The sequence below is a fragment of the Terrapene carolina genome, unplaced genomic scaffold (assembly GCF_002925995.2).
Source record: "Terrapene carolina triunguis isolate 2854851 unplaced genomic scaffold, T_m_triunguis-2.0 Scaffold391, whole genome shotgun sequence".
Lineage (NCBI taxonomy): Eukaryota > Metazoa > Chordata > Testudines > Emydidae > Terrapene > Terrapene triunguis.
In genome coordinates, this window is record NW_020664742.1 from 1,279,256 (window position 1) to 1,296,694 (window position 17,439).

Here is a 17,439-nt window from a genome sequence, read left to right on the forward strand (position 1 = left end):
CAAAAGACTATCTTGGTCCACTTGGAATATTTTCTGAATTCACTGCTATTTGCCCATTCAGTTTATTTTAAAAAGTAAACCTGAAAAATACCAGTACATATTTATTGTAGGAAGTAATATTAATACTTTGAGCTAAGAAGATATAAGGTGTTATGTAAAGAAGGATTTACAAATATTAAGTGCCACAACACACTGTGAACTAATTAGGTAGTATTACTTCATTTTACATTTGGAAAAACTGATGCAGGTAGAATTTAAATGATTTGCCTACATTCACACAGCAATGACTGGTAGAGGCAGCCAGGGATACAGCCTAGAACGTCTCATAAATCCCATGCTTAACCATTAGATACACTTCCCTTAATTTTTTTTTTTTTTTTTTTTGCCAACAGAGACTGTGCGGTTAGTACTTCTTCCAGACTTTTACTTATGCAATCTTCATACACTGCACCCACATTAAATTGATATTTTGAACATGATAGTTAAAAGGTCTGTACTAAGGGACACATCCTGACCCCTCGATACACAGCAGTAGGAGGCCTCTAATTCTCCAGCTTATCCACTCCCAAGGATACCTAGGCTGCTATTGAAGATGAATGTGGCATCATGCCAGAGGAGAATTTTATGGCAGGATTTGAAGAAGGGCAAAGTGATTGCTTTGCAGAAGTAGCAACATAGGAGAGAATGTGAAAGTGTTGAAAAATTTTACAAATGAGCAATGAAGACTGGCACCATTTGGGGTGCAAAGGGGGCACATGTCAGTGTCTCTCTACATATCAGATGATAGAAGTGTGTGGATAGGCCTTAAAAAACCTTTGAGAGCAAATACAAGTAGCTTTGTGTTTGATTCATTGGAGTGCGGGGAACCAGTGCAGGGATGCAAAAGGGATGTGTGAGAGACAAGGTTGAGGTGATCAGCCAGGATAAAGTCTTTACAGCAGCATTATGAATAGATGTAAATGGGGCAATATGGGATTTTTCAAGGCCAGAGAGGAGAACTTTGCAGTGGTCAACATGCAAGGTGATGAGGGCATAGGTGAGAGTTTATTATCATGATATCTGAGCTCCCCCTAAAAATAAGTTCCCACTATAAGATATATTTCACATATGCTCTTTGCAGATAGAGTTCTCCATCGCCTTGTTCTAGAAATAAAAAGCATCATTGCCTGGATTTCTTCCAGTCATTTTTCAGGGTTCTCATTATACATAAGAGAGTCTATAAATAGGTCACTAGCATGCTGGGCTTTTACAGAAGATGGAATTGCATTCTCCTCTTAGTCGGTTGGTTACAGTTCGTGTTCTGCCTAGAAAGAAAATGCTGAATTTGGTCTCCATTCCCCTTTTCTATTTATATGGTTACTTTCCACAAATAGAACTGTGTATGTGATTTATTATCCCATTTTCTGTGGTGTTCAGGTTTTTATTAACTGCAGCAGATGTGCATCTGGAAGGTTAACTGATATTGTAGACTGGACAAAAGCCTTATTGTACATAGGTAATTCTCTGTGGTCCTAATTTTGCAACATTACACAGTGTCTTTTTGACTTACTCTGTAAATAACTTAGCTGAATTAATCAGTCTGCAGTTGATTACTGCCAGCCAACGTTACTATAGTCAATACTTTTTTGAGGTCTTAACTTTTTGAAAGGACTTAAATTATGAGAACATATGAAGTCATGCATATGCATGCACACATGCAACTTTACCATGATAACGTTTGAAATATACTACGAAGTTTTGTACAGAGAATCATTTCCATTCTGTAGTCTTCCATTCATGAAAATATTTGGTAAGTGTGATAATGAAAAATAAAAAAACATTATGTACAAGAAAACAGTTATACATCAGTCTTCCCTCCATCCCAATATGGGTTGACTCCAACACAACTGCGCTGGTAGTTGTCATCACAGAATGATTTCAGTAGCAGAAATGGCCAATACAACTTTGTGTGATAGCTTAGTTCTTAGCAGGTGTACTAAGTACCCACTCCCTCTTACTTTGCCTGTTTTTGGGATAATTCACAATATATTGCTCAAGAAAATGGAATTCTAACATTTGCAGTTTTCCTTTGAAATATTGAAATATTGTTGACAATATTAGCATATCACTGGTCTAATTTTCCTTAATAAAAACAGTTTTGTCTTTTCAGCATTTTGTAAAGAGCAATTCAAGAGCATTCTGGTACTAACATATACTTTAGGAGCACCTATCTTACAACTACAGTAAAATCACTGTGTATATTCTAGAAGAATGCAAAGGTCATTAGATATTTTCTTTTTATATTTTAAAATGATTTTCATGCTTGTAGAAGGTGCCAAAATGACAGCCTGAGAAACAAGTCTTTTATTTATCCACAGAAGCTTTCCTACATTTCTAGATATTTGCATTTGTTAATTGGTTGTATTTTATTTGGTTATATTTTATTCGGAACATAGGAATTGCCAGACTCCTGCCATTGGGGAATATTGCAATAGTTCTTACACCTTGTAAAAAATGAGTTCTATTAAAGTATTGATTAGTAAGACATTGGATAGTAAGATCAACTGAATTTATTAAACTAGATAATTCTAACTAAAGACTATAACAGCCCGTTACAGAAAGGGGTGATGTTTACCACACCAATCTCGACGTCAGTCTGCAAACTCAACCCAAGTTTGGTCATGATTTCACAAATCTTTATGTGTAACTTGTTTACCTTGTATTACAATTTTTGATATAGCTGCATGACTGGTACCATCCAGTCATTGACATATGTCAACTTGTTGACAGTACAGCTTATATCTTATACGCTTATATGTTCCAAATTTCCACCATAACAACTTTAACCGACTTACAATAGAGCTTAGATAGTGAAAAACAAATCTTTCATATACCTGTGCTGTGAGTAGTATTCCCCTCAACCATTTCCATTTTCTTGTACCCTTTCATGTGATTTCAATTACAACTTAGGGTATGTCCACACTACCCGCCAGATTGGCAGGTAGCAATCGATCTATTGGGGATCGATTTATCGCGTCTCGTCTAGACGTGATAAATTGATCCCCGAACACGCTCCCTGTCGACTCCGGAACTCCACCAGAGTGAGAGGCGGAAGCAGAGTCGACGGGGGAGCCGCGGCCGTCGATCCCGCGCCATGAGGACGGGAGGTAAGTCGATCTAAGATACGTCGACTTCAGCTATGCTATTCTCGTAGCTGAAGTTGAGTATCTTAGATCGATCCCCCTTCCCCTCCCCAGTGTTAGACCAGCCCTTAGCGTAGCAGAAAACAATTTACAATACGTCATTCAAGTATATCATACTGTTTTTTTACTCTATAAAGAGTCTTAACTGGTAAATATCCATTGTCTTTCTTTTAGCGTTACTTGCCAAACTTTATGGGAGTCTTGCATGACAATTCTTTTAGCATAGCCTTGGGGAATTCTTGGGCTTTAGGCCTCTGTACCAACAGTCCTCTCAAGCATTCGGTACTGGCCACAGCTGGAGACAGAATACTGCTCTAGATGGAAAACTGTTCTGACCCAGTACAGCAATTGCTGAAGCATGAGAGTTTCTATCCTTTCCAAAACTCTTTAAAAATATATTTAGTCACTCTTATTCCCAAACAAAAACTGAAAGAGTTATGGTTATGAGTACATATCAGTAACTTAATGATATAAATGTTACAGGCATGTATTTTGGGGATAATTAGATATCATTACAAATCTAAGAAAATCACACTTAAGGTTAAACTTAAGAGAAATGGAAACATGTTAAGGAGAGGAAATGCACAGTTAAGGCACCATATCAACGATAACACTGTCCTGTAGGAACAGCATGTAGTAACTATGCAACTGTGATTCATGCATTTTAGTATTGGTGGGCACAGATTAGATGAAATTGATATTTAAAAATACATTTGGTTGTTGCTCTCTATATTTTTTCCTCTTATTGTGTTAGTACAGGGTAGTGGTAAGGTTGTGTTGGCCCTCTCCTTCAGGTCTTGCATGTTGTTTGTGTCTAAATCTTGGCACTTCTTTCTGCATAACATCTCCAAGGGCTGATCTTTCCTCTTTATCCATCTTGGCCACCAAGTGATTCTGACATGAGGGAAGCTCCTTCACACAACTGGTCACCTCAGTACAGTGTCCCAGGCTTGAGGTGCACAATCCCCATGGCACACGCACAAATCATTTTCCTCTTTTTATGGAGAAAATATTGAACCAGATGGACCCCCTAATAACTTTTAACATATTGCTTCCCTGACGTGGAAGTGGGTGCCGAACTCTAGCTGAACTAAAATCTGATCAGATAAACTCATTTTGGTGCAGATGAGTGCCACTTATTAAGTCTCGGGTGTGCACAAAAAGTGATAAGATGGACAAAACCTGTTGACCCTTCTTTTCTCCCAGGCATTGTATCTCTGGAATCCCTTGAACAAATGTCCCCAAAGTTATAGCATTAACCCTTCCATGGTTCCTGATGGTGCACACCAATTTTCAAGACAATCTCAATACAGTAATTCCTCACTTAACGTCCTCCCGCTTAACATTGTTTCAAAGTTACGTCACTGCTCAATTAGGGAACATGCTCGTTTAAAGATGTGCAATGCTCCCTTATAATGTCGTTTGGCTGCCTGCTCTGTCCACTATTGGAAAAGACTCTGTGGAAGAGCAACAACTTTACAAGGGAGCATTGCACAAGTTCCTCTTCTCCACCTCTTCCCTCTCCCTCCCAGCGCTTTCCCCACCGCTAAACAGCTGTTTGGCAGCGCTTAGGACTTTCTGGGAGGGAGGGGGAGGAGCGGGGAAGTGCTGCATCTCCACTTCTCCCCTCCCTCCCAGAAAGTCCTAAGTGTCGCCAAACAGCTGTTTGGCAGCAGGGAAGTGCTGGGAGGGAGGGGGAAGAGCGGGGAAGTGCCGCGCCTCCCTCCCAGAAAGTCCTAAGCGCCGCCAAACAGCTGGGATGCAGCATGCTCCGGAGAGAAGGTGGAGTAGGGGTGGGAAGAGGGGGGCCCAGAGTGGAGCAGGGATGGGAAGAGGCAGGCCCGGGCAAAGTCGGCGCCTGTTCTTCTCCAGGGAAGCTGCTGCTTCGAAGGTGCTTCCTAGCATCCTTGCCTGCAGCGGGCTGTGCCTGTGTGGGGTAAGCCAGGGGCACTTCCCAACCACAGTACAGTACTGTACAGTATATAATGCCTTTTGTCTGCCCCCCAAAAATTTCCTTGGAACCTAACCCCCTGCATTTACATTAAATCTTATGGGAAAATTGGATTACTTTAACATCATTTCACTTAAAGTTGCATTTTTCAGGAACATAACTACAACATTGAGTGAGGAGTTACTGTATGTGTGGTCATTTTAGAATACTTTGAAACATTGGTTCTTAACAGAAGAGCTTAGTTCAACCGTAAAAACGGTTTGGCAAGAGCTGCCCCACATGGATCACTTTATAATCTGACCTGAACAAAAGGAAAGACCAAAACTAAATATGACTGGTGAAGATGGTCTGTGAAATGTAACTAGAAAACTGGTCTGGAAATTGGGGGCGCGATCAGCCCTACATGGAGGGGACCAAGGGCTTACAAGGCAGTTGAGTGAGGGGAGGAGACATGTTTCTCTAGATGGAAGTGTACGTCTGATGTGTGGACCAAAGTAGTTCTCTGAAGACATCCACACAGTGTGCAGTGGCCGTCAAAAAAGCAAACAGGATGTTAGGAATCATTAAAAAGGGATAGAGAATAAGACGGAGAATATCTTATTGCCCTTATATAAATTGATGGTACGCCCACATCTTGAATACTACGTACAGATGTGGTCTCCTCATCTCAAAAAAGATATACTGACATTAGAAAAGGTTCAGAGAAGGGCAACTAAAATGATTAGGGGTTTGGAATGGATCCCATATGAGGAGAGATTAAAGAGGCTAGGAATTTTCAACTTGGAAAAGAGGAGACTAAGGGGGGATATGATAGAGGTATATAAAATCATGAGTGGTGTGGAGAAAGTGAATAAGGAAAAGTTATTTACTTGTTCCCATAATATAAGAACTAGGGGCCACCAAATGAAATTAATGGGCAGCAGGTTTAAAACAAATAAAAGGAAGTTCTTCACACAGCGCACAGTCAACCTGTGGAACTCCTTGCCTGAGGAGGTTGTGAAGGCTAGGATTATAACAGCATTTAAAAGAGAACTGGATAAATTCATGGAGGTTAAGTCCATTAATGGCTATTAGCCAGGATGGGTAAGGAATGGTGTCCCTAGCCTCTGTTTGTCAGAGGGTGGAGATGGATGGCAGGAGAGAGATCACTTGATCATTGCCTGTTAGGTTCATTCCCTCTGGGGCACCTGGCATTGGCCACTGTCGGTAGACAGGCTACTGGGCTGGATGGACCTTTGGTCTGACCCGGTACAGCCGTTCTTATGTTCTTAGTGTTCCTTTTCTTTGTAACTAAGCTGAGAATACCTTATCTAGTTTAGCTTTTGGGAAGTGAAAGAGAAAGGAAGAGAGTTAAATTATTTGAAAATAATAGGCTTTCCTATTAACAATTTTCCCTATTCTCTTTCTTTTTAGTTGTATGGTGATTTATAGGAGAAAACCCCTGCTCATCTTTCTTTTGATGGCATTAAAGATGGCATTCGCAGTCCTTTTTGGAAGGAAAAAAATAGTTTAGATGGTCTTGAACTGCTGTTATTGCTGTAATCCAATCGTGCTTCCTTTAAGAAGAAACAAGACAAACACATTAAATAGAAGAAAAAAGGATAGCAAAAGATAGAGAATGCAGCATCCATCTTTGCTTACTTTTCCTTGCAGCCTTGCTGTTGGGAAATTACAGGCAGGACGCTTGGTCTCAACTCTGATACCTAGAAAACTGTTACAAGCATTGGGCTGTATATATTGGGCTTTTTACAGCACTGTTGCTGAAGATGGAGTTGTCTTACCTGACTAAGATAGACTCATGTGCGACAAAAAGAGAGAAAGATAGGAAAGAGGAGAAGTAACGTAGGGAACGAAAATGACATACTATGGAGGAAATCCCTCGGGTTCACGTTTTCAGGATTTAGCAAAATCCAAGGGAGGTGACATAATCTGGCTCTCCTCTCTTTAGCTTAGTCTGGCTCTATTTAAAGACAGAGCCAGAGCCCAAAAGAATAACATTTTCTTTACAGTAAAAGGCATTGTGTTTGTACATTTGTTGCACATTTGTACGAGTTTATTTGATTAAATAATTATATAACTTAAACATAATTAATATCACACAGGCTAAACGAGTATGTGAAGAAAAGAAAATGTGACACCATGCTGTTAATATGGGTCCCAGTTCTATTTGTCTTTGACTTACTTCATTGTCCCTTTTCCTCCAAGCTTTGCGAGAATTTTCCACTGTAAAAGTTATGTTTAGACATATTTAATACAGAAGTTAGAACTTTCCTTTTAATGGTGCATTTTGGGGATTTTAGGCACTTATAGTTCCATAGGATTAATACCCTTAATACCACTGAGTTATTTGTTCTTCATCCTACCTAATTTAGTTTACAGTGATGATGGGTCATAGGAGACACTTGGGGTATGGCTTGTCACTCTGCCATGGCAGCCGTAACAGTGAGAAGTGCTGCATGGCAGAAGTGGTTAAGCCTGCCTGTGGATGTGCAAGTCAGATTAGAAGGCCTCCCTTTTGAAGGACTTGATCACAGTCCATGAGGACCATTATGGGGAACAAATATTTGATAATGGGATCTTCAGTCTAGCAGACAAAGGTATAACAAGATCCAATGGCTGGAAGCTAGACAGATTCAGACTGGAAATAAGGTGTTAATTGTTAACAGTGACGCTAATTAACCATTGGAACAGTTTACCAAGGGTCATGGTGGATTCTCTGTCAGTGGGAATTTTTAAATGAAGATTGAATGTTTTATTAAAAGATACACTATAGTTCAAAAGGAATTACTTTGGGGGAGTTCTGTGTCATGTGTTTTACAGGTATGAGGTTAGAGTAGATAATTTAGGTCAGACTAGATCATCACAATGATCCCTATGAATCTCTGAATCCTTAGTACTCTCACACATGAGACCCTGGAAAAGAAATCTCTAGTACTTATCAACCTTTTAAAAAAAAAAAAAGATGCTTTTCAGGTACCACATACCTCATTCAGCTTCCTCTCAAGATCTTCCTATTATTCTGGCAGAAGAAAAACTAAACCACGTTGCCAGAAAGATGTATTATCCTTCCTCTTTACTTCAGCTCCTTTGGTGACCTCTAAGCAAATGGTTTGCTGATACATTTGAGAGCCCCAGATCAGTTCATGTGAATTTAAATCTCATTGAACATACTACTACTTCTTTTGGGGAATGCCTTTCTTTCCTTTTGGAATTATGGAGTGGAGTTACCACTGAAAATTGGGTGCTAGATGTAAAAAATGGATAAACCATTGAATTCTGTTCCTTGGTTCCGAATCATCCTCTTTCTCCTTCCCTGTTCAGAGATTCTTCTTACGAGATTCTACTCAGACATAAGATCAACTCCTGTTCAGACTTAGCGAGCAAAAGGTTTCTATTCCTGCTACTTGTTTATCCCAAATAAATCAGGAAAATTTTCTGCCATTTTGTATCTAAGAGTACTCAGAATGTACAGGTGCAGACACTGCATGGTGACCCTGGTCTCCATTTTTTGTTCTGAAAATCCTCAAGACTGGTTTGCAACCCTCAGGCTCAGAGATGTTTATCTCCAATATATTCATTAGACCTTCCCAAAGCCTCCATTTCTACATTGTCAAGGTGCATTGTCAGTACAGAATCCTACAGGTTGCCTGTCTGCTATAGCACAAGTACTTACCAAGTGTCTCACAGTGATAACACATTCATGTGTCCCACATCTCAATAGCTGGCTCATAAATGTAGACACTCTACAAAAGACATGCTCTCTTTTCCAACCCCTACATTTGAGGATAAATCTGGAACAGTCACAGTTTATATCAACTCAACTGATTGCATTCACCAGGGCAGTCATAGATGCCATGACAACAAAAGTCTACCTGCCTCTGGCAGATTCCAGGATATTCTCTGCATTATCCAACCGACACAGTCTCTGCATCTACACCAAGTCAATCATCTTAAAGTTACTGGGACTAAGGTTGGATGAAATTTTTCAGACTAATATTTAATTTACCAAAGAATGCAAACCCATAAATATTTGCAATGTTGATGTGAATTCACCAAATAGAGCTGGAGGAGGATCTGCCTCCTTTATCACCTTTTGCACAGTAGCTAGAGCACTCAACGGGGTGTGAGAAGCATGGGTTCGGTTCCCCCTCTCTGCTTGATGTGAATTGGGGATTTGAACTTGGGTCTCCCAGCTGCTAGGTGAGTGCTGTAACTGCTGGACTAGAGAGAATCATTGTCGTGTGTTTTCTGGCCCAGTGACTACTCAGTTATTTTAATACAAAGTGGAACAGCTTCAACAGGAGAGAATGAGAGATAGCCACCCCCAGCTATTCTCTAGCCCAGTGGTTAGGGCACTCATCTGGGAGTGTCATATAGAAGTTTATTTAAATTTACAAAGCTATCGGAATCCATCCTGTGCTCTGGAGACAGTTCCCCCAGCTAATGTACTTAGTTTTGGGGGTAAATTTTTAGAGCCCTGATGTAACTTTTTAAAGTTTTGAGTCTAAATCACTCTCTTTAACTTTGGCCATGTTAGAAGTGCTACATTGCTAGGCAGGCTACTCTGAGTAACTGGACTGCTGCTTTTCATGTACTAATTGTTGAGAAATTGTATAGTCAATTCATGGACCACACTTCGATTTGTTTTGAAATATACTGGAGAACGAATAACCAATGTCAATCAGGTTTATTAATATGGTATAGGAAAACAATTGTATACAATGCCAGTCTTCAAAGAGCAGTCCCATGCAGCGATGTTACATTTCTCTTATGCAGAACGTGTGCTCCCCAAGTTACACATTTCAGCTGGTATTAGTTATATGATGATTTTTACAAGTTATACCTCTACGTGTCACTGAAATCCAACTCATCAGTTTGTCCAGTTCTCCAACTTACTGTTTTGTTCCTTACTTATCTTTTTTTGGGTACTAGCATTCCACGTACTGGCCAGTGAAGGTACTATGACATAGAACAAATGCATCTTGATTTTGACAGGTTTCCTATCTGCTTGTGCCAAATGCTTGCTTCAACAAATGCAAGGTGTTATGGGATACTTAGCATAAATGAACAAGTTTATTGTATAGGCCACTTTAGCCTATATCACTGTTTCAGTATTTGTGCTTGTTATTGGTGCTTAATGCATACTAATATATGTATGGTGCTGATAACACATATTATTAATATGATATATATGTATACGCTACCCAGCATATTAGTCAACATGATACTGTAGGCAATTGGATGCAGAGTCCAGTTATGTTATTTTTATAAAAACTATTTTTAAAATAAATCTCAGGGCCCTTATTTACCAGGTATATGTTAATTTTTCCTAAAAATTAGAGATACTCATAGGAATTTATCCTCCCCTGTATAGGTCTGATGTGCCTCAGTGAATTCTACACCCTTCTACTCCAAGGTTTCTCAGTATGAATAAGATCAGTCTCTAACTTGAGGCATTTTTCACTCACATATATCCATGTACATATGGTATTGATACAATAGTTTTATTTTGCTGATCTGCCTTGACCTGTAAAATTTTTGCAACTGCAGGAGATTGGGGAGGGAAGGGTGGGAAGATGAAACAAGGATTTTCAAAGTTAGTTCTCTTTCATATTCTGTTTATCACTTTCTAAATTGAAAATATTATATTTCAGCTTCTAGACTCTGTTCTCATCATGTTTGTGTACATGGCCCTGGCCCAGCATGTGAGGGATGAGGAATGTGCAAAAGCTTTCAGAAAGCCAAAGTAAGCAATGTAAACAGTCCTCTTTATTGCAGAAGGTAAATGAAAAGTACCAATCACTGTATCTCGATATTTGAGCATTTTTGCTTTTTTTTATTAAAAGGACTGGTTTTAGACCTACTCTAACAAGCACACGAGCTACAAAATGAAATTATGATCATTCATCACTACATGCAGTTTTGGAACAGTTGTTCATTGATATAAATGAAGCGGACACTGTATTTTTTTCTTCATTTTTTAAGATACCTACCAATTAAACTTTAATACACTAATAATTGCTACTACATATTTGCTGTCATCCTCCAATAGCTCAGATAAATTTGGACATTTAGATTAGTAGGTAAAGGTAGAATATGATAAATGACCCCCAAAAATACACATCAGACTTCATAATAACACTTAAGTCTTATTATTTTACCATTTACCATTTAGAAAACTCATTGTGTGGCTTTGAATACAAACACCACACTGTAGTACTCATATTCACACTCAAACATTCTGTTGTTAGATGTCAGCACTGGAATAAAATCACTTTCGGAAGCTTTCATTTTTCTTGAAAGTGAAAGTTTTCCCCATTTTGTCTCCCTACGGTTCAGAGTGGAGAGAAAAAAAGCTCAGTCCGCATTCTGTGGGCTACATGTTCTAAGCCATTCTTTGGGTTACTTGGTACAGTATTTCCAGTAGTGATTGGATCCAAAATGGCTACCATTGGTTAACAATATGCTGGCCCAGGTAGATACTGGGTTGTTTCTCTACAGAGTAGTACCCCAGAGAAGAAGTGAAAAAGAGAGATGGAAGGGATTAACCAGTCACTTCTCAGAGGATGATTGAATAGTGCTGACATAGATTCAATAGCACTGTAAGAGTATGGATGTTAACAGTGAATGGTAGCTGCTGTCCATTCTGTACAACTAGAGCAAGGGCACTGGCTTGAGCCCTCTGGTCTGTCAGATGTCATGTATAAGTGTTGTGGGATGTTTGTTTGGTGCGTGGAACATGCCCCCTCTGTCTCAGTTTGAGCTTTGGAAAAAGAGTGTGTCTTTATGGATTCGTTTTCCAGAAGAAACATGAAGATGTCTTACCACTGTGACCAGTGAGGATGTGCACTGGAGCAGGCCTGTTGTGTGGGTGTCATTTGATACTTGTAAGAGTAGCTGACAATGGTATCATTATACTTGTGTTCAGTGGGCCTGAAAGTACATGGTGGACCTACTATGTGATGGAGCAACCTCTTTGGTGAAAGGGGAGTGTTCATTGTGGCTCAATATGGCCAAACTCCGGAGTAACTAGGCTCCCTTCTGAAGGGAGCTGAAATATTGCAAGTAGCCTGTTCACAAGCATAAGAATCATCTGGATATTTGAAATGTTCCAGAGTGAATTACCTAGGGATGGGTGGATTCTTTATTACTTGAAGGCTTTAGAACATAAGAACGGCCATATTGGGTGAGACCAGTGATCCATCCAGCCCAGTAGCCTGTCTTCTGACAGTGACCAATGCCAGATGCCCCAGAGGGAATGAACAGAGCAGGTAATCATCAAGTGATCCATCCCCCGTCACCCATTCCCAGCTTCTGGCAAACAGAGGCTAGTGACACTTCAGAGCATGGTTTTGCATCCCTGCCTATCCTGGCTAATAACCATTGATAGACCTATCCTCCATTAACTTATCTAGTTCTTTTTTAAATCCTGTTACAGTTTTGGCCTTCACAACATCCTCTGGCAAATAATTCCACAGGTTTAAATCAAGATTGGATGGCTGCGAGATCCAGTTTACAAAACCAGTGATCTTCCCCTTCAGAATTAAGGTCTCTGAGGTCTAGGATGGGCTTAGAGCCTTCTTGATTTATTAAGAAATTCCTTCAATAATACCCCTTTTTCTATTTTGCTCAGAGATGTTATTTGCCAAGAAGAACTGGGTTTCTTGCTGTTTCTCCCTGAAGTTGCTGTCCTTGAGTGCAATCTCAGGGAGAGACAATCTGAAGGAATCTTTCTGAAGTGTATTTTGTATCCATGCTGGATAACCCATATGTAAAATAACCAGAAATAGGGTAAAATGCTATTAGTATCCCTGCAAATGGAAAATTTTCTGAAGCAGATAAGGCCAAAGAGAGGGGACCATTATGCTCATCTTGTCTGACTTCCTGCATAAGAAAGACCATAGAATTTTGCCCCATAATTCCTGCATCAAGCCCAATAACTTGTGGTTGAACTAGATTAGAAAGATATCCAAGGCGAAATTTTCAAAAGTACATAAGTGAATTAGACTCTGAAGTCCCATTTTTCAAATTTTAAATGTAATCAGTTTGTGACATCTGTTTTTGTTAAGTCCATACTTCCTTCTAATAACAAATCAGTCCATTTGTGAATCAAGCCCATTAGGTGTCTAACTGCCTCTTTAGGCACCTAAATCGAATATTTAGGTGCAAATGATGTTCTCAAAACCACCACTCAGCTGCTGCCTAAACCTGTAGGTGCCTACATTCCTATAGGCATCTAAGTTTCTGCTGTTAGATATGCACAAAGCTGCCTAAATCTTGCTGACATCCACAGCTAATGGCCTGCTCAGAACCCTCATTCTGTCCAGAGTCCTGGCGAGATTCTCAAACTCAATGTGTGGAGGAGAGCAGACTTCGATAAAATCCTTTTTTAAGACTTCTGCAACCAAAGAGCCAGCCACGGAAAAGCCAGCCCAAGAAAACCCAGCTGCCACCCCTACCTAAGTTTAGCATAATTGACACTGTTTTATATTGTATTGCATTTACTGTATTAAAATGCTCTATGTGTTTGAATGGTGTTAGTAGGATTCTACATTATTTTATTCAATGTTTTATGTGTAAAATGTGTACTGTGTAACCTGTCATTGTAAAAAGGTAGACTGTTTAGGCGAAACAAACATTATCATAGGCAAGTGTGGTGAAGTTGTGAACGCATCCGCCCCTTATTCCATTATTTCTTATGGGGAAAAATTCCCCAGTATACGTCGTTTCGGTATCCATTGCCCTTTTCAAGAACGCAACCCCAACCTATACAGGGGATCCCCTGTAAATAAATATTCTTTTTTGAGAGATTGCACATGTTTTCCCTTAGTGGTACCCATCAGGATGGTGCAAGTGCCCTCTCCTGACTTGTGTTGCTGCATGAGTGGAGCTGCCCCAGACCTCCCACAGTTCCTTCTGACCACCCATAATTGATAGTCAGAGCCTGTCAGCTTGCTGCTGTGATTTTTCTCACTCTAGTGATAGTTCTGTAAATTGTTAGCACTATACCTTAATGTAAGTTAGTGTTGGTATTCTTTGTTATTTCTTTGTTATTTCTCAACTTTTGGGCATTGGATCTTTTCTATACGAAGTGTGCCATTGACTGTCATCAGGGTATGCCTCGTGGCTTTAAGCCTTGTGGCAGCTGCAAAAAATCAGTATGGGTGAGTGACCCTCATTCCAGGTGCTTAAAGTGCCTTGGTGAGGGTCACATCTGAGACCATTGCCAGATCTTCAGCGACTTCAAACCCTGGCCAAAAAAAGACAGAGGTTCAGACTGTATCACTTTCTCATGGAGGCCATCCTGCATCCTCTTCTGAACCTTCCCATTCACAGCACGCAACCAAGTACTTCTACCTTGGTTGAACTTTGTGGAGAGTCGGCATTGATCCCGTTTTCCAGTACCGAGGAAGAAGCCAAGCTCCTCTACAAGGTTGAGGCCCCCACTACTATCCACCAGTAAACAAGCAAGAGGACAAGGTAGAGCATCCACTGGGAAGAAATGCTCCTTGTTACCAACCTTTTCATCTCATCAAGTGTCATCGGCACTGGTGCCCAGGCTATCGAGACCAACCCCCACTGCGGTACCAATTCCTTCGACACAACAACAGCTGCATCAGGGAAGTTTCTCAGTACTGATGATCCTGGAGTCTATGCAGCAGCATGGGACCTGCTCTGTCTGTTGGTGATGGATTCTCCAGTAGTGCAGGAGACAAACGAGCTGGTACTGCTTGATCCTCAGACTTCATCTACCGACTTACCTCCAAGAAAGTTTCAGCCCTTGGTGCTGTGGGCGACTATTTTAGAGTGCCCAGCACTTTGGCGCACAATACAATCAAAGGGTAAACCCAACATGCTATCCCCAGTACTGACATCTCCAGAGGGATACCACCAGATTTCAGCACTGCCTCGTACAGCACCTCCGTGGTCAGGCGACTCAGGGTCCTCCTCAGAGTCTGAGCTTGGGTCCCATGCCCCTCACTTCCAGGATAGAAGGTGACACCTTCGTCACAAGAATAGTGCTTCTGGTACTCATTGGATGTCCTGAGATGTTCCAGAGACTCTGCTCCTTGAAGCAGTTGGGGTCCTATATTCTACCAATGGCCTTTCTGGGAACCAATGGGGCTTCCATCCCAACCACCACAGTCCTCCACAGTTCTGCTTTCATTTAGATTCCCAAGCAGATGCCAGATGAGGAGGCTCATGACCTTAGCCCAGGTACTGAGCAGGAACCTCAAGAGATCAGAGATCAGACCCTTGATCCAACTCAGTACAAGAGGCTGAGTCTCAACCTCCTTTAACTCCTCCTCATCATCACCTGTTGAGGCTGTGGTGTCTGGGGACTTTTCACCTGCTCAGGACGACTACCAAGAGTTACTGAAGGGAATAGCTACCTCTCTTGCTATTCAGGTTGAGGTGGGTCTGGAGAGTTCCCATAGGCTGGTGGATATACTGGGTTCAGCAGGACCTTATTGAGAGGCTCTATCTATAAATGAAGCCATTCTAGAACCCACAAAATTTTTGTGGCAAACTCAATCATCTCTGCGACCGACAGCTAAGAAGACCGAAAGAGGGTACGATGTCCCTTTCCAGGTCTATTAACATTTTTATACACACCCTTTGCCAGATTCTTTAGCTGTCTTGGCAGTGAATGAAAGTGCACATCATGGATGTCTTTGTATCTCAAAGAGACTAGACTTTTTTGGTAGAAAGATTTATTCCACAGCTGGCCCACAATGTTATACATCTCTAACCATCAAGCCTTGCTGGCCAGATATGACTTCTCCTCTGGTACAATGTACTGAAGTTGGCATACAGGTTGCCAGAGGATGCCAGGCAGGAGTTTGAGGCCTTCTTAGAAGAGAGCAAACTGGTGGCTAGGATCTCTTTACACGCTGCATATTCACAGCCAGAGCCATGGCATCTTCAATAACTATGCAGAGATGTGTGTGGCTTTAGTTGTAGGGCCTCCTGTTCAAGATCTTCCCTTTGAAGGTCCTACACTCTTATTGCAGAAGATGGATGCACTGTAGTGGCAAGGATTCATAGGCCATGCTGAAATCACTGGGAATTTACAGTCCTTTCCCTAAAATAAAACAATTATTTCCTCAGTGTCGCCAAAGATACCCACTTTTCCCACCTGTGTAGCCTGACCACCCAGAAAATGGGGAGCGGGGGACTGAACCACAGGTGAAGACCTCAACCTCCTCAGTTTTCTTCTACACTGGGTAATTCAAGACAGCCTGGAAATCCCAAGCAGTCTGCTTGACTGCCTTGTCGAGGACAGAGTATCAGATTGTTACATACTAGCTTCTCCTACCCTGTTTTTATAAGCAGGTTGTCCAACTTCCTCTGTGATTGATCCAATATTACCACAGCTCAATGAGTTCTCTGCACTGTGGAACAGGGATACACCCTGCAGTTTATTTCCCCCTGTCCCTCTTCAGCGACAACTATCACAAGGCTGGCCTCCTCCAGGAGGCCTAGTCTCTCCTCCATTGGAAAGCTGTAAGGTTCCCCCTCTCCACCATGCGAAAGGTTTTCTATTCATGTTACATCCTGATCCCAAAGGCAAAAGAGGGATTCAGACACATCCTAGACCTGCGGAATTTGAACGAATATATAAAGAAAATAAGGCAGTGGTTCTCAACCAGGGGTATATGTACCCTTGGGGGTACGCAGAGGTCTTTCAGGGGGTACATCAACTTATCTAGATATTTGACTAGTTTTACAATAGGCTACATAAAAAGCACTAGCAAAGTCAGGAGAAAATACAATTTCATACAGACAATGACTTGTTTATACTGTTTTATATACTATACTGAAATGTGAGAACAATATTTATATTCCAATTGATTTATTTTGTAATTATATGGTAAAAATGAGAGAGTCAGCAATTTTTCATTAATAGTATGCTGTTACACTTTTGTGTTTTTATGTCTGATTTTGTAAGCAAGTAGTTTTTTAGTGAGGTGAAACTTGGGGGTATGCAAGACAAATCAGACTCCTGAAAGAGATACAGTAGTCTGGAAAGGTGGAGAGCCACTGAAATAAGGCTTCACATGATCATCCTAGCCTCCATTATCCCCTCTCTGGATCCCAGTGCCTTGTATGTCGCCTTGTATTTCCATGTGGTGATCCATCAAAGCCATGGGAGATTCCTAGGTTTTCTAGTTAACAACACCCATTATCAGTTTACAGTCCTGCTCTTTGGCCTGTCCGCTGCCCCGCAAATATTTACAAAATTCATGGCAGTAGTGGCTGCATTCTTAAGGAAAGCAGGGATGCAAATACACCTCTACCCCG

General features: G+C 40.9%; 1 protein-coding gene across 7 annotated transcripts in view; it reads left to right on the forward strand.

The window, feature by feature from the left end:
* Window positions 1-17,439, forward strand: part of ADARB1 (adenosine deaminase RNA specific B1) — a 264,078-nt gene that overhangs the window by 148,681 nt on the left and 97,958 nt on the right. For 3 of the 7 annotated variants that reach the window (XM_024201218.2, XM_024201217.2, XM_024201224.2), the window contains one exon: window positions 10,788-10,879. The exons of the other annotated variants lie outside the window; for them this stretch is intronic. In XM_024201218.2, coding sequence (XP_024056986.1) covers window positions 10,846-10,879 — 34 coding nt within the window. In that variant the 5' untranslated portion in view covers window positions 10,788-10,845. The remainder of the gene's footprint in view (window positions 1-10,787; window positions 10,880-17,439) is intronic. 7 annotated transcript variants of the gene reach the window in all.